Genomic DNA, 18,009 nt, shown 5'->3' with positions numbered 1-18,009 from the left:
AAGAACTGCAGCAGGTCTGGTCCTTCCCTGATTTATGAAGCAAGGTCACCGCAAAAAATGAGGAATCCTCCCCTCCTCCATTAGCAAAGATGTTGATGATATTGGTAAGCGGCTTTACCAAAGAGCCTTGCCACGAGGAAGAGATTTAATAGCTATTACCTAATTCTCCCATAGTAACCCAAGGAAACTCCACCCCCTCCCCCTGAATATTCATCTCTCTCGGACTCTTGACTCTGTGCCTCTAGGATGTATAATGTTTAGAAAGTCTTGGCTGATCAACTTGGGATCTGTATGTTCCAATCCCCACTGGTCAACTGTTTGAAGAATAAAATTTCTTTCTTGATATTTTTTAATTTTATGCACTAATAGCCTACTTGTTTTATAACCCGATTCAAAGTAGTCTTGATCTCTCCCAGTTTTAGCTCCTTTAATTCCAAGCTTACTCAAATGGGGCAAAAGCTTATGTTGGCATTCCAAATGTTGAATCTGAGTGTGAAGGGCATCTTTTCTAGCCTGATGACTATGCCTAAGAAAAACTTACAATGCAATAATTTTGCCCCGAATTACAGCCTTGAAACTTTCCCAATCTGTGGATGGGTCTGTCACTATGATATTGCTAAATTGTAAAAATTATTTTGAGATCTTGTGTGTGCTGCACCAAATTTTTAGGGTCTTGTAGAAGACTATCATTAAACCGCCAGCGAGGAGGTACTTACTCCAATGTAGTATCCTTCACTGTTAGCACAACAGGAGCATGATCTGACCAAAAGCACATGTCTATGTAAATGTTTTGTATATTAGAAAGCAAACCCTTTTCCACCAGCCACAAATCTATCCGAGAAAAGGTATCATGTACTGCCGAATGGTATAACACAAAAAACTTCACCATAATCACACCATACTGTTCTCTTCCTGTCTCATAAAACTTGAAAATTCTTGGAGTTACTATTGATCGAAACCTCACTCTCGATACCCACTTGAAGAACACGACGAAAAAGATGTTCTACTCCATGTGGAAACTCAAAAGAGTAAAACCTTTCTTCCCGAGATACATCTTCCGTACCCTGGTACAATCAGTGGTAATAAGCCATCTGGACTACTGCAATGCACTGTATGCTGGCTGCAAAGAACAGACTATCAAAAAACTCCAAACAGCCCAGAATACAGCCGCCAGACTCATATTTGGAAAGACTAAATATGAAAGTGCAAAACCCCTAAGAGAAAACTTCACTGGCTCCCACTTAAGGAACGCATTGCGTTCAAGATCTGCATGATTGTACACAAAATCATTCACGCAGATGCCCAATCTACATGCTAAACCTCGTGGACCTACCTCCCAGAAACACCACAAGAACATCCCGCAAATTTCTCAATCTGCACTTCCCCAGCTGTAAAGGACTAAAATACAAGCTGATGCATGCCACCACCTTCTTTTACATGAACACGCAGATATGGAATGCACTACCTACAGACCTGAAATCAATCGACGAAATAACTAACTTTCGCAAATCTCTGAAGACATATTTCTTCAACAAGGCCTACAAAGAGAACCCATAGCTTCACTAATCCACTTCACCAACCCACCCAGCTATGAAAGTCCACCTTCTATACTTACCCGCCTAATCACTTCCTTCTTTCTTCCCTTACTCAATATCTGCACACTACTAATTGTTTCTGATATCCTGTAATGATAATGTCATAACAAAACTATGTAAGCCACATTGAGCCTGCAAATAAGTGGGAAAATGTGGGATACAAATGCAATAAATAATAATAATAATAATCAGTAGCTGAGGAGTTAAAATGCCTCCCAAGCACCTAGTAAATCCCATTGTGCTAAAAACTTACGTAATATGCTCCTTCTGGTATGAGCATAATCCACCCTAGCAGCAGAGTTATCTTTAGTGGGGTCCAGAGTAAGATTAAAATCTCTGCCAATAATAAGGCAACCCTCATTATAAGAGCTCAAAATTATTGAGACCTTCTCATAAAATTTACCTTGCTCTGAATTCAGAGTATAAATATTGAGTAAACAATAATGCCGCTGAGGAGCCAACCTCTGATCCTGCCATCATAAATAATTACTGCCCTGTGTCTAACCTCTATTATATGTCTAAAATTCTGGGAAAAATTGTACTTTCTCAGTTAACTTCCTTCTCCGAGAGAACTCTGGTCTTACTTCCCAGGCCGTCTAGGTTCAGATTGCATTTCAGTACAGAAACTATTAGGCCACTTTATTAAATGAAATTCACTGCCACTTTGACAAGCATAAAATAGTTCTGGCAATTTCCTTCGATATCTCAGCAGCATTCTGCTTTACCTAATCACTCCCTGCTTCTTTCGCAGCTTTCTAGTTTTGGGATCTCTGGTACAGTGCTTTCTTGGTATGCTTCTTTTCTATCCTATCGTTGGTCTCAGGTAGCTGACTCTAATTCTTTGTCACAGAAATGTGAATTATACTGTGGTGTTCCCCTATTTCTGAGCCCTCTTGCTTCTCTTACTCAATCTACAGGTATCTCTGCATATTTTTATGCTGATGTTATCCTATTAATTTACCCCACTTGCCCTTTTTCACCTTCCCTTGCTCCACTTCAGCTCACTGGCTACTAGATCACAGACTAGTTTTAAATAGGTTGCTGGTTCACTGCAACATTGCCTCAACTGACTCTTCCTAGTTCCCTTTTTTGAAATGTAAAGATTCCAGTAACAAGTGTCCAACATCGCGTTTTCATTTTGGATTCCTCTTTTATCTTTTCTATCCCATATCTTTCACTTTTCTAAAACTAGTTTCTTCATCTTCTGTCAGCTCTGCAGAATTCAGCATTTTGCCAATGTTGACAACTTCCATACCTTTATCCATTCCTTTTTTATTTCACAGCTTGATTATTACCATCCAGCTTATTTTTGAAAGTGATCACCGGACATTTCCCGACATAAATCGGGAGATGGCCGGCGATTTCTTAAAAGCGGCGAAATCAGTATAATCGAAAGCAGCATTTTTGACAGCATCGCCGCTTTCCCGTTGCTTCGCTGGCGAAAGTTCAAGGGGGCTTGTCGGTAGCTTAGTGAAGGCAGGACATGGGCGGGCATGGGCATGGCTACCAGATGGCCGGCTTTCGCCGATAATGGAAAAAAAAGCGGCGTTAAGCAGTATTTCGCCGGGTTTACTTGGTCCTTTTAGTTTCACGACCAAGCCTCAAAAAGGTGCCCCAACTGACCAGATGACCACCAGAAGGAATCAGAGATGACCTCCCCATACTCCCCCAGTGGTCACCAACCCCCCTCCCACAATAAATAAAAATAAAAACCTTTTTTGCCAGCATCAAATGCCATACCCACCTCCATGACAGCAGAATGTGTTCTATCCTTTGACAGCCTTTCCCTGGTTGTGATGTGGCTCTCGGGTGAGTGTGACACCTTTTCTGTTAGGTGCACTGCAGAGTCACATCAGAAATGCATTGTGGTGGGTGTAGGGTACTGGGCTCTACTCCCATTGTGCTTTTCCCCCTGCTAACTGGGTCAGAGTGTGCCCTGTTTTGTTTCCAGTAGTCCATGAGGTAGTGGCCATTTTTGTAAGCCAGTTTTAGATCCCTTTCATGTGTTACCCACGTTAGAGAACTTAGTTATTACCTTGAATGTTGCTGAAAAAGAGGGCATTGTACACCATTCTGCCAGCTCTGACCTACTGCTAATCTCAGTACCAGGGAGACTCTTGGCCTATGGGGCACAACCTCTGATCTGCAGTTAACTGTGAGTAAACATGCTTATTCAAATAAAGGACTTTTTCAAAGAGCTTAGTCTTCAGGTGTCAACTGGTGTGCCAAGGTTATACAGCAGCAACAAGTCCTAGAGGCCTGCGTGTATGCAGGTCCCTGGAGCACTTTTAGTGGGTACCGCAGTGCACTTAAGGCAGGCGCACCCATGCCCACCCCCCCCTACCTGTAACACTTGTGCTGGTAATGGGAGCCCTCCAAAACCCACTGTACCCACATGTAGTTGCCCCCTTCACCCCTAAGAGTTAGGGTAGTATTGTACGTGTGTGGGTAGTGGGTTTTGGGGGGGGGGGTTTGGGGGGCTCAGCACCCAAAGCAAGGGAGCTATGCATGTGGGAGCCTTTTCAGAAGTCCACCGTGCTGACCCCTAGGGTGCCCAGTTGGTGTCCTGGCATGTGAGGGGGACCAGTGCACTACAAATGCTGACTCCTCCCATGACCAAATGCCTTGGATGTCGCTAGGTTGGAGATGGCCGGCATTTTTTCCATTATCGCTGCAAAACAAAACCGGCAATCTCAACCCCGGCGAACTCTGGCATTTGGCCAGGCTAAACCGTATTATAAAAAAAAAAGATGGCCGGCCATCTTTTTCGATAATACGGTTCCGGCCAGCTGTAGCGCCGCCGCCAAAATCGATTGCCGGCGATCTATTTCGCCAGCGACATTCGATTATGCCCCTCCATATCATTTATGCTGGTCTATTTTGAACCACTTTGAAGAAACCCCTCCAAGATATGGTTATCAGACTCCTTTATCATGCGAAATGATCAGACCACATAACTCACCTTTTTAAAAAAACAACACTAGTTGCCAGTAGAACAACAGAATATTTTAAAAATAGCATTTCTTTCTTTTAAGGCCTACAGGGGAGGTACAGCAGATTACCTTTCTAAACTAACAATCCCATATTCTCCCAGTCAGATTCTCCGATCGTTGAAAGGATCACCACCTTGTTCTCCCTAGTCTGAAAGCTGCTCAATTAGAATCTACAAGGCATAAGGCCTTTTACTTTGTTTTTTACTGTACACCTAGAATAATCTCCCCATGCCTATTTGAAGTAATCTTTTATTTAAGAGTTTAAAAACTGATTTAAAGATCTGGGGCCCTGTTTACTAAGGTGCACTAGTGTTTTTAGTGCACGCTAAAATTAGTGCAGACTAAATGCTAGTGACACCCATATATTCCTTTGGGTATCTCTAGCGTTTAGCACGCGCTAAAAACGCTAGTACGCCTATAGCGTGGCTTACAAAACAGGGTAAAAACCAAACTCAGATTTGCTTCACTGAAAAATACTGTAAAACTACTCAAATCACAACCAGTGAAGAAGTGTAACAGTGGAACGGCTACCCTCCAGGGAGTCAGAAATGAGCATGGCCACGAGTGTGCTTTCCTGAAGAAGCTGATGCAAAACGGGTCCGTTGGGACCGCACTGTTTTGAGCCAGTCTGCTGGGGTGCCTTTTAAAAATTAAAATTCAAAACATTTTTTCAAAATGACCTTTTCAGGAGGTTTTTGATCTATGATTATTTGTTGCACTATGGGCAGAAAACCCGCTGAACAAAGAGCGGAGTATCCTTTTGATATAGATTGCTGCAGTTTTATGAGATCTTTTTTCCACTTTGAAATGAGTTAGAAAACAGGGTCCCTGGTTATTTAAGCAATCATATGGAGATGAAGGCTAACCAGGATTATTCAACTGAGACTCTGTTGCTCTTATATTCATACATCATTTCCCTTGTTCCACATTTCCTCCTCCACTAACTCTTTACATTTCCTTTTTTTATTTGTCTATTATAATTTTTTTTGTTTAATATTTTATTTCGGTGTGCTGCTGTTCTAATACTTTCCTTTTATCCTACCTGCTGTTTTACAGCCTTGCTGTCCTGTTTATAGAGTTCCTTTCTGTTTCTTTTCCCAACTGCCACAGGGCCAAGACCTTTTGTATGAGCCTCAAGATTGTGTGACCTGGCCCCACAGTAGCACTTAAACACTTCTTTAACTGCTGGGTTGCAGGGAGGGGGTGGGGAGGGCATTAAAGAATGAGATCAGGAGGTGGTCTGGCAATGCTGTCAGAGATAGCTATAGTGTCTGTTGTACTCACTCCTCCAAGTACACCAACCTGAAGAAATGCTTTATCTGATTCCCCCCCCCCCCCCCCCCCCCCCGATTTTATTATTTTCTTTTTAAGCATTTAGGTCTTTTTTGAAAAAACAAATTACGTTCAGGTACAGGATATATTTTCCCTGTCCCTAGTAGGCTCACAATCTCTGTTTGTACCCGAGGCAACGGAGGGGTGGGGTAGGAGTGTTAAATGATTGTGCTTAAGCTCACATGAAGCCACAGTGGCATTTGAGCCTGACTCTCTTGGTTCTCAGACTGCTCCTCTAAACATTAGGTTACACCTCCACCATCATACAACAGCAGCAGCTCCCAACAGGCAGCCCTCAGCTGTTTGCTGGCCTTGCTCAGTGGTGGCTACACCACTGGTAATCTGATAAGCATTCTTTTGGATGTCTTTACGATACAAGATCTGATAGGTTTTTTTTTCTACAAACTATTTTAAAGGTTTGTTGCATCGCATCTTACTGGAATTTTACATGAACGTTATTATATAAGTGTGATATTACAATTGTAGCCCCTTTGGTCAATTAAAATGTATCTTTAATTCATTAACCTTCCAATACTAGTCACAATGAATGTATAATAATAGTCTCTACGTAATCCTTTCATTACATGTGCTTCATATTATATACGTTTCATAGACAAACAACAAAACTGGTCATAAATATTCATACTGTACAAAGAGGATCTGTTATGAAGACATATTCTGTGGTAGGATTGCTAAAGTACCAATATCATTTTTATGTAACAAAAGAACACTTTTCCCCTCCTTGGGTCTTCTGTAGCAGGCCATCAGATTTGGTTTCTGAAACTCTGTCAAGTACAATTACTGTGGAAACTTGAAATGTGTCATCCATGAGTGCAGTTTCTGCATTCACCCCATGCCAAGCCGGAGTATTCTCTTCACAAGTACCAATAGGTTCTGAAGGAGAATCCTGCGGGATGTATTTGCATTTCTTACACCACATTCTGAGACACCCATAAAGCAGTATCATAGCAATTATGAGGAGAAGGGCACTGCTGATAAGCCAAATCATGAAAGCCAGGTCCAACCTTTTGCTGCCTGGTAACTCAGCATGTCTGGTCATTGTATGGAATATGGTACATTGGTCTCTAGAAGGATGAGTCCCACGGCAGGTGACACACAGGATATAGTTTGTGGATGGTGTTAATCTCTGTAGGGTCAAGGAATTGCGGCTTAAAGGTATGACTTCTTCTTGATGTATATTCTGCCTAGAAACCCCAGACAATATGTTGTTCCAGTTTGGGCGATATATGACCTTGTAGAAATTATCAGCACAGGTGTAATGATTATGGGACCAGGCTACCAAAGCTGAAGAAAAAGTAACATTCCTAATGGCAATACTCATCTTCTGAATTCTTCTGGAAATACAGCCACCTATGACAAAGACAAACTCTCATTGATTTGATTATAGAAAACAAAGTTTCGGAATAAACAGGGATATGTTAATGAAAAAAGATGTAAGCTGAGTTATGCTTTTGCTAAACATCAGAATGCTGATAAGTAAGTGAAACAGAAGTTGACTATTATGAAAGTGAAGTTGTAGAGAAAAGTTCTGCAATTTCTTGAAATGCCAAACGCCACCACTTCAATTTTCTACAAATGATTGTAAGGTGCACTGAAAAATGGCCTGCGGTAGTGTAGATGCATGTTTTGGGCGCATGCAGAATCATTTTTCAGCTCATCTACAAAAAATGTCTTTTTAAAATTTTTGCCGAAAATGGACGTGTGGCAAAATGAAAATTGCCACGTGTTCATTTAGGGTCCGAGACCTTACCGCCAGCCATTGTCCTAGGAGTAAAGTTTCACACAGTAACCGGGCGGTAATGATCTATGCATGCCAAATGCCACTTGGTGCGCATCCGATAAGTGCGGAAGAAAATAAAAATTATTTTTCGGCCGCATGTATTGGACAAGCGCCACAAATGAAATTACCGCAAAAGTCACGTTGGGCACGTGTAGACACTTATGCAGCTTAGTAAAAGGGTTCCTTAAAGCCTTATTTTGCACAGGACATTGAAAGAGGAATTAAGATGTCCAGGTCAGGATGTGCTCAATGTCCCCTGAGTTTTACAAAATACTTTGTCAAACACAGAGACTTCTGTAAAATATGTGTAAGGACACGCAGGCATACAGATGTATTTGCCAATATTTGCAGCAGGAGCGGCAATTTAAAAAAAATAGACGTGGCGTGGAAAAAAGAGCTGCCTGAGCTCTTAAATTAGTACTGTTGCGGCTAGGAACATTGCAGTTTCCTGGTTGCAGTAACAAGATAGCGGGCCCAAAGTTAGACCATCTGTCTGTTAATGGACTGGTGGAGGGATCAGGTTCTCCCCACCTGCCCCCTCCACCTCTGTCCAGCACTGGGTTTCAAAATGGAGTCACTGACCTTAGCAGTAATTTTGCACTTGTACTGCTATTTGGGGATCCAGCTGCTAAATAAGAAGTACACATTCCTTATTTGGCAGCTTGACCCCCCCCCCCCCTAGCAGCAATACCGTGAGATTACCACTAGGGGTAGGTAAGAGGTGCCATTTTTTAATCTGGGTACTGAGGAGGTCTTTTACAAAGTGTCAGTAAGCCCAACGCTGGTTTGCAGAGTGCTAAATTGGGACTACCGCCTGCCCAATGCGGATGCCAGTGGTAGTTCTGCCCTGAGCGTGTGCCATTTCCAGGGTAAAAGAAAATCCCTGGAAATGGCTTATGCGGTGGTAACCCGGCAGTAATCGGGCATCGCCGTGTGCTGCCCAGTTACCGCCAGGTTACTAAGGGAGCTCTTATCGCCACCTCAATGGGTGGCAGTAAGGGCTCTCTGACGCATGGCCACATGGTAAGAGTTCTCTTACCGCATGGCCACGTTTGTCTGGGGAATTTTTACCCGCTGTGGTATAAAGGGCCCTGGCGTGTGGGAAAAATGGCCCCCGCTGCTAGCACAGGGCCATTTTTCCCACAGCTTGGTAAAGGATCCCCCAATGAAGCAGGAGTGACTGGGATCACTCCTGCTGCCTGGTAGACCACCAGGTAAATCCCCACAAAGAACTGCGAAGGTGGGGGGAGAGGAGGGAGTTGAGGAGTGAGCATTTTAGCTTCTTTGTTCTGTTTAAAAGGATATTCCAACAGCTTTTGGATGAGTTCTTTTCCATCCTTTATTTCCCTTCTTTTGCACTTTTTTTTTTTTTTTTTTTAAAGAAATCTATTTTTATTGAGTTTAAGAAGATCTTTTGAAGAATCAGTTTTGTGAGGTTTAATGCCACTTTTTGGTTATTTTTAGTAACCTACTTTCAGGAGCAATTTTATAAAGACATGTAGGCGCAGGTGTTGCTTTCCCTGCTTATGCATCATCTAAGAATGTAATTTTAAGGCTTATGAAGAGTATATACTCATAAAACTGGGAATTACATGCATACAAGAAAAAGAAAAGATAGGCAAACATAAGAATAGCCACACTGGGTCAGAACGATGGTCCATTTAGTCCAATAGTCTGTTTCCAACAGTGGCCAATCTAGTTCACAGGTACGTGGTAGAAACCCTAACAGTAGCAACAAAGCAATTATGAAATGACCAAGTTGACCAGTGCTTTAGTAAAATGAGCAGTATAACAGGGGATGTGGTATTGCAAGAGATAAATGCAATTATAAAATTTCACACTCTTCAGGCAAGAACTAGCCTGGGTACAGAGGTCTGGAAAAAAAAAAGGTAAGGAAAGTTTGCCTGGGGGGCGCATTGTCGGTCCCTAGATTAGGGGGCTGGCGTGGCTGGCTATACACTGTACAACTCCTCTGAGGCTCTCCATGGCATCACAGATGTGGTTCAGCATATTGACCACCTGCTGTACTAGTCCCCTAATCTTCGCTATCTGTCTCAGATTGTCAGGTTCTCCACCTCTGGCACAATTGTGGCTGGAACCACAGTGGTAGGGTGCACCTCGGTACTTGATACAGTGGCATCCTGAGGGAGCATTACCAATGGGAAGACCACCTCTTCTGGCATGATAAACACCTCCCCGCTGTGGTGGTGGTGAGAAGCCGGGGGGGGGGGGGGGGGGGGGGGAAGAAGAGAAGAGAGTACAGGCAGGTGAAGTGGCTATAATCACCCCAGGCCATATGACAGGGGATGCAGCAGGTCTCTCATCCAGTGAAGATTGCTCAATAGTTCTGGGGGCTTAGCAGGTTCCTGCTGGCGGTCCAGGGCCATAGAGGGTTGCCGAGGAGGGCCAAAGGGATATAGCAGGTTCCTCATGCTCTGACGATGACACTGTGTTACTGTGACAGACTTTTAATTTTTAGGGCTGCATTTCGATTAAAAATTTTAAGAATGATTCAACAAAGGGATAAAGCCAGAAAAAATTTTTTTTTATTTTTTTTTGGGGGGGGGGGGGGGTTGGGGGAGCACGTCTGAGCTATGATGCACTGGTTGACCAGGGGCTGTTGCCATTTTGAAATATGGTCCATACTGCAAAATTAGGTATGGTGAATGATGAGAGAATTTGGTTCTAGATAAATCTATTTTGTCAACCCTGTCTCCCAAGTAATCTGCCCTTCCCAACCTCATCTTGGCTGAGGGGAGGGCATTAGATAAACTATGTGAAGGCTGAGGAAGGGGGCATGAGAGAAATGCTTGGTGCAAACCTGAGATTTTGATTTTAATTGTAAATGGAGTCTGAAAAGCTTTTATTGGACAGACAATTTCTGTTGAACGAAGTAACGGCTGTATGTAAATACTGCAAAAAGAATTCAAATATCATCACAGTGTCATGACACTTCAATACCATCTAAGGTCAAAGCATGCATTTGCTTTTTATATCATCAAGTACCAGTACAACAGGTTCATCATCATCCTCTTTGTAGCCAACAATATCTGCTTGCATTGACAAGAAGAGGTCAATCTGCAAAGTTCAAAACAATGCAATTACGGATGCCATACTCTGCTGGATTGCAAAAGATTGTAGGCCTTGCAGTGTTCTCACTGATATGGGAGTGCGTGACATACTGCTAAAGTTAACAAGGCTGGATGGTTGAACATCCTCTATTTCCACCAGTTCAAAATGTTATTTTCTCCAGAAAAGCTGGTTCTGACTTGTAACATAAAATCTCAGTATCTGCACTACTCTTGACTCTGGAGGAGCATTGAAAAGGTTAGCCAGCAGAGCTGCTGGAACTTCCCTAAGTTCCTTCAGTAGCCACAGATGTATGCCATCTGGCCCCATCACTTTGCCTACCATTAGTTTGGCTAGCTCCTCAAGAACACAGTCGTCTGAAAATCATTCAGGGTCTACCACACCTCCATTCCTATTTGTGCTTGTCTTTACAGTCTTGCTCCTGGCCCTTCAGCTGTGATCACAGAACAGAAATATTTAAGCAATACTGTATTATCCTTATCAACTTCTACATTTCCTCCCCTTCACCTTTGAGTATTAGAATGCCACTTTTGCACTTCCTCCTATCACAAACATATCTAAAAGGTGTCTTAACTCCTCATTTTACTGCATTGCCTATTTTTTCTTCAATCTGCATCTTTGCTTTCCTCACTACTCTACCAGCTTCTCTTAGCTTTTCCAGACCTTGTCGCCTGCCTTTCTCTTTCTGCGATCTCTTGTAGTTTTATAAAGGCTAACCTCTTTTTCTTTACTCTTTCAGCTACTACTTTTGAGAATCAAAGTGGCCTTCTTTTCCCTTTATTTTTATTTACTTTCCACAGTGGTGTTCCTCGATCAGTTGCAGCCTGGGGTGGATCGCCGCTGTGCACCCCTCCCCCCCATGTGCAGCATCCCCCCTGGTGCATCACCTCAAAACACCCCCCCCCCCCCCCCGGGTGCATTGTTCTTACCTCTTGGAGTATTGGGAGCAGCCGCACAGCTGTCGGCTCCGCTGGTTCCCTGCTCCCTCTACCCCAGAAAAGGAAGTAACATCAGAGGGAGCAGGGAACCAGCAGAGCCGACAGCCGTGCGGCTACTCCCTGCACCCTCCTGCAGCGTACACCTGGGGCAGACTGCCCCCACTGCCCCGCTCTCAGTACACTGCTGACTTTCCATACAAAAGGGTTTGTTGCCCTTACAACAGTTCCTTTCAATTTTGCCCACTGCTTTCCTACTTCTTTCAGATGTTCCCATCCAGTCAACGACTCCTTGAGGTAATCCCCCATTTGAACAAAGTTAGTTTACTTGATGTCTAGAATCTTCACTTTTAAATGAATCCTCTCCACACCTGTCTTAATATTAAACTGTATAGTTAGAGAGCTGCTTCCTCTCCCCTGAGGAAGTAGGAATGAGGCTATCTTCCACTGCTGGATGATCTGATATGTAAAGAAGGCCAGAAACTGAGAAAGGCCATAAGCTTCCTACTTGTGCTCATCCACTACAGAGAGAGGTTAGACCATCTTCAATGTGCTTGTTCAAGTGAAGAGGTGCTGGGGCTGATCGGTGCTATATACTTCTCTAAAGGAAGAAAGGCACTAGAAAGGAGAGGTGCCACCTGCCCCAGCATCACGGGAGGAGAGAAGACCCAGAAGGACCAGGCCCCACCACAAGTGAGTGGGAAAGGAACGTAGAGAGGAGGGAAGCCCCATGACACACTACCACTGATAGAGGAAGGACTTAGAGAAGAAAGAAGCCATCTGCTCCACCACTACCAAATAAGAGGAACTGGATAAAAGGGAAAGAGATTTGAGAAAACTAAAACAGTGGTCCATAGTTTCAGAACTGTTCTTCAAACAAAACAAAAAAGTTTAAAATCATACATCTGGGTCACAAATATTTATTAGCCATTTATCAACTAGAAAGATAAGAACTGAAAATTGTTAAATACGGAACAGACCTAGGAGTAATCTTAGAGAACTTGAAATTTGACATCAATATAATAAAGCAATAGGGCATGCTAGCTATGATTTTGATCCTGGGGAACTGGGTTCAATTTCCACTGCAGCTCCTTGTGACTCTGTAGTTGCAAATACCACAGAAAGGCAGTATATCAAGTACCATTTCCCTTTCCTTCCCATCATCAACTGAAGTAAAGAGACAATATTACCCTCATATAGGTCACTAGTGAGGTCTCACTTTGAGTACTATGTTCTGGAGGTCATGTTTTCTAAAAGCATTGAGAGGATGGAAGTGTTCAGCGTAAGGCTACCAAAATGGTATGAGACCTAAAACAGAAACCATAAAAAGAGAGGCTTAAAACACTCCAAATATACTGGGGAAAAAAGAGAGAGGAAATATTTCAATATTTAGCAGGCTTCAAAAACATAAATGAAGGTACAATATTCAGTGGGAAAAGGAAGTTTAAGAACAAGGGATCATAATATCAAGGTGGAAGAAGAGAGACATAGAAGGAAATACTTTGTATTTAAAAGATGGCATATGGCTGGAATAGTCTATCAATGGAAGAGATACATTCTAATACTGTGCTAGAATTTACATATGCTTGAGGGACAAACAGAATACAGTGATGAGAAAAAAGGTTGAGAAGCTGGGTAAAGACATGGATGAAGAGGAAGGCCTAAATGATTAACTTGGGACCCCGGATGCTCATGTACCAAGAATGGTAGAGGACCAAAGATGGAAGACAACTACATTGACTTCCATAAGGAACATAACAATATCTTGTAGGTGGTCAAACTTGTAAGCTGATAGCTGACAAATATCCTTAGCTAGAACAGTGTACATGGAACAAATGGACAAATTGGATAGGCCCTTTAGTCTTTCTTTATTGTGATCTACCATGTTACTGTGAGGTCAGCTGCTGCATTGTCACTAAATGAGAGTGGACCCAGAGAAGAGAGGAACTGCCTTCCCAACCAACAGAGGAGGACCATAGAGAAGGGGTAAAGGCATTCAAAATTATTTATTTATGTGAGACTGGTTTCCCTATACTTGAAATTCCAGCTACTTCAGCTAGCTGAACTTTGAAAATTCCCTCCAAGCGACCATGAGCAAAATACAACTACAACTTGACAAGTAATGTGCCTCCACCTGCATGCTGGCTTTTAAATATTTAAGAAAGGCCTTTTATGTTTTTATATGATGTATTCCTTTCAGTGGATAAGATGGGGTAATTAAGGTGAGAAGTTAGCAACGTGAGATACTATTTTGACCAGTTATTTTACCACTAACTTGTGCTATTTTACTACTTTATGCAATGAGAACTAGCTACTGATAAACCAGGTTAACAGTACAATAACCCATCTTAACAGTTGCCCAACAGTTGATAACTTCACCCTGAGTTGGTTGAAATAATACACTGCATTTTATTAATCAAAACTGGGAGGAGGAGGGGTGGGGTGTGGTAATGGTGGTGGTTTGAAGTCTACGTACAGTTATTGGAGGAAAACAGGAAGTCTTTATGAGGTAAAAGTTGAGAACCACTAGCATAAAGAGATGGGGTGATAGCCAGTATATTCCTGATGGCTCAGATCTATCTGTTTAGGAAAAGCTAACAGAGTCATACTCAACTACCCCAAATAAGTGCTACCCAAACTCTATTCAATATGACCCAATTAATTTTAACACTTAAACGTTAATTTGACACCACATGGTGATGAAAAAAACAACAGGCCTCCAGATCCCTCCCCTTCCACATCCTCTTCTTCCTCCTCCCCAACATAATCAAAAGCATGAAAGCCGTAGCCAATAATAGTGGTGGTGGTGGCACCAGTACCAGAAATCAGCCCAGGGCCCTGTGCATTGGTGCGTACTCACAGATCCCAGTACTATAAATCAGTGGCATAGCTATGACTGGATGGGCCCCCTATAACATCATCACTCCCAACTGGGACTGGGGGTTGGGGGAGAAGCACAAAGATGCACATTTCCTAAAGGTGACATATTACAATTAAGAAATTCAGAAAAAATACTTGTCTACCTTTGTTGTCTGAGGATTGCTTTGATCCTGTTCTCTCTCTTCTGCTTTTCTCTGTTTTTTCTTAACTCTCTCCAATGTCTCCTGTCCTTCTTTCTCTATGTCCAGCATTCATCTTTTCTATGTGTCCCTATCTGGCGTGTCCAGCAACTGCTCTCAGTGTCTCTGTCCTGTCCCCATCCCCCCCCCCCCCCATGTTCAGCATCACTCTACTTTGTCCCTTTCTCTCCTTTTTTGTCCAGTTTTGCCCCTCTGTGCAGTGGCGTCTCTAGAGAGAAATATTTATGATGGCAACAGGTATGGAGGGGACAAGCCAAAGTGACATTTCTGCACATCATGCCTTTCATCACATCACAGACCCCTCTCCCAAACCCCTTATTTATAACATAACATAACATAAAACAATGTATTTTATATTTCACAAAAACCTTACAGTTCTATGTGGATAACAATCATAGAAGCTGGCCACTACCAGGGAATACAACCACTTCATAAAATTATCATAAACAAACACAATAGCAGATTTCAAATCTACATCTTACATGTAAAATATTACATTAAAAATATTATGATCATTGGATTATAATTAGCGATACAAGACCACCATAAATTCTCCCCCTCCAGCTAATTTCAGCTACCAGGTAAAACCGCCATTATAATTGATAGCATCATTCAACAATTTTTTTCTGTGTGGGAGTGAAGTCTGTATTCTCTACAGGATTGGTCAGAATCTCAATATAACCCCTGCACCTCCAGTTCTGTATCACAAATGCCATATTCCCCCAAAACAAAGCTATCCTCTTATACTACGATATTAAAAAAAAAAATTCAACGTGATTATCACCTCAGAAATGGCACACACTCCTTTCAGTGCCAAACATTTTGTTTAAAGCAGATGGGTTTTTGTTTGTGCTGCGGAGACCACTAGTCTTGAGCATTTTTATTTGCATCTCTGATATGTGCGTCTGCAAAATAATTTTTATTTTCAGACGTGCGTATCGGACACACGCATTACCTCCTGGTTACCGCATGAGACTTTACTGCTAGGTCAATGGCTGGTGGCAAGGTCTCAGACCCAAAATAGATGTGCACCAATTTTGATTTTGCCGCACATCCATTTTTGGCAAAAATTTTAAAAAGGCATTTTTTGCAGGTGTGCTGAAAAATGGATCTGCGCGCACCCAAAACACGTGCCTATACTACTGCAGGCCATTTTTCAGCACACCTTAGTAAAAGGACCCCTTAATGACAACTCATTTTAAAGGCTCAAAAACAAATGTGTGAAACAAACTGAAAAAAAAAGTGAAAAAGTTCAAATGAACCAAGAATTTTTCTTCTGAACACAGCCCATCTTTATCCTAAATCATTTTCAAAGAGAAACTGCCCAGGTAGTTCCTCTCTGAAAATTAGCTACAAAGTGTGCATGGTAAAATCAGCCACGCAGTTTGCAACTATGCAGACTACCCAAAATGGCCCCCTCAAGGTTTAAAAGGATTGACTTCCAGTTTCAATCAATTCCTATTGTATTTGTACAACTTACAGAGAAGACTAAGATGCATTTTGCATAACTGAGGCGAGAGGGGTGGTTGTGAGAGGTTGTGTCTTGGTTCAGGGTTCCTAGATTTTATCAGATAAAATAAAGGTTGTTGGCTTTGCTATGGAGAGTGAATGTCAGCTTCTTTTTTCTTTTGTGTTCATGAGTGAGCTAAATACAGCAGAACGTTGTCCAGGTTTCCTGTAGAGTAAAATATCCCTGCAGTACATTTGGTCTCCTGACAGATATTTTATTTGTTGGAGCGAGATTTTGCTATAGCATCAATAGAAATAGAATAAAATAAAACATGGAAAAGAAAATAAGATGATACCTTTTTTATTGGACTAACAATACATTTTTTTGATTAGCTTTCAAAGGTAGCCCTTCTTCATCATGAAATAAATGATGCTCTGGTACACTGTAACTTTACATGTTCCCACAGATCTAATAAAATCCATCAATGATTTCTATCATGTTTTCCCTTTCTCATGCACTCTTTAAGTTATGCATTGAGCATGCATATGCTTTTATTAAAGAATCATTCAAATGACTCAATGACACATCCAGGCTAAAAAGTGAGGCTGCCTTTAACTCTTAAACCTGTAGTCACCTGTTCAATACCCATGTTGTTTTAATCATTCCCATAATAAGCATAACTCCCCAATCCCTTACTTGTCCAGTTTGTATATTGAATAGATTTGTAAGCTCTGTTGAGCAGGGACTGTCTTATGTCTTTCTCTACAGTGCTGTGAACATCTAGTAGTGTTATAGAAATGATTAGTAGTAGTAGTAATAGTAATTAGATGCAGTACCTGGAAAATATTATTTTCTGCCAAGACTGGTCTTTTATTACATCATCATTTCTAGGAGCTGCAAGTGCCTCCCCTACAGAAATGACAACTGTTTCAGTATGATGGACTGCTTGCTTCTGTAAGAAATAGTTAATGTGAACTGCTTGGAAAGGGACTACAGTACAGAACTTGCCTTCTGGTGTAAGATAAACCCTGAAGAGACGAGCAACTGCATTCAAGAAAACTTCTCACAGTGAAGAAAACAATAAAATATTTCATACTTACCGTATGTGTTCCTTTGTTGCAAGCTGAATTGCTTAGAATCGCTATCAATGATGTGCTGGTTGGATGAAAAGAGAGTACAAAAGTATAATATTTTTTACAGGTCAGATTTGCTGTGGAGGCGGAAAAGCTGAAGATGTATATAAACTCTGTCTGTCAGGTTGCTGCAGCTGTTTAATTATCTAGGACCTGCCTTTGGTGACATCACAGATGAGACCATCAAGCAAGGAAGACTGAGCACCACAGACAAGCCTGTGCACTCTTCTGGAAATTCAAGGAGCCCTGACAACAGAGCTCACACACAGTTTGCAAACAGGCACAGTATGAGAATGCATCTTGTTACAAGTGTTTGGGGAAAAAAAGGATTTGATTAGAAATGACGCAGTTTTCTTACCAGTGATTCATCTGATCATCCTACCTTAAATATAACATTGTAAGGTAAAATTGAACATATGGGCACTAAAACTTCAAACATCCATGCTGGTGGCATTTTTTTTTCTACTGCTTATTTGGTGCCAGGTTGCTATTATGAGTCCTTTTTCAGTGAAAGAGAGAAAATATAAGCACATTTATTGGATAAATGAAGGGCAATTCTATAAACTAGGTACCCGCATTTATATGCCCCTTGTGTATGTA

The 18,009-nt window shown here is 41.9% G+C and overlaps 1 protein-coding gene across 1 annotated transcript; it reads right to left on the bottom strand.

The window, feature by feature from the left end:
- Positions 1–6,452: 6,452 nt before the first annotated feature.
- On the bottom strand, positions 6,453–17,728 carry FNDC9 (fibronectin type III domain containing 9). Its single transcript, XM_030192637.1, has 2 exons — positions 17,377–17,728; positions 6,453–7,291 (listed from the first exon to the last, which is right to left on the bottom strand). Exon 2 carries the CDS (start codon positions 7,260–7,262, stop codon positions 6,633–6,635), a length of 630 nt encoding a protein of 209 aa, XP_030048497.1. The 5' UTR covers positions 7,263–7,291; positions 17,377–17,728; the 3' UTR covers positions 6,453–6,632.
- Positions 17,729–18,009: the final 281 nt, after the last annotated feature.

The sequence above is a fragment of the Microcaecilia unicolor genome, chromosome 2, assembly GCF_901765095.1.
Source record: "Microcaecilia unicolor chromosome 2, aMicUni1.1, whole genome shotgun sequence".
In the NCBI taxonomy this organism is placed as follows: domain Eukaryota; kingdom Metazoa; phylum Chordata; class Amphibia; order Gymnophiona; family Siphonopidae; genus Microcaecilia; species Microcaecilia unicolor.
This window is presented reverse-complemented; position numbering and strand designations above follow the sequence as displayed.

Excerpts from the sequence above, each read along its gene's own strand:
- FNDC9 (XM_030192637.1), bottom strand. The coding sequence starts at position 7,262 with ATGAGTATTGCCATTAGGAATGTTACTTTTTCTTCAGCTTTGGTAGCC.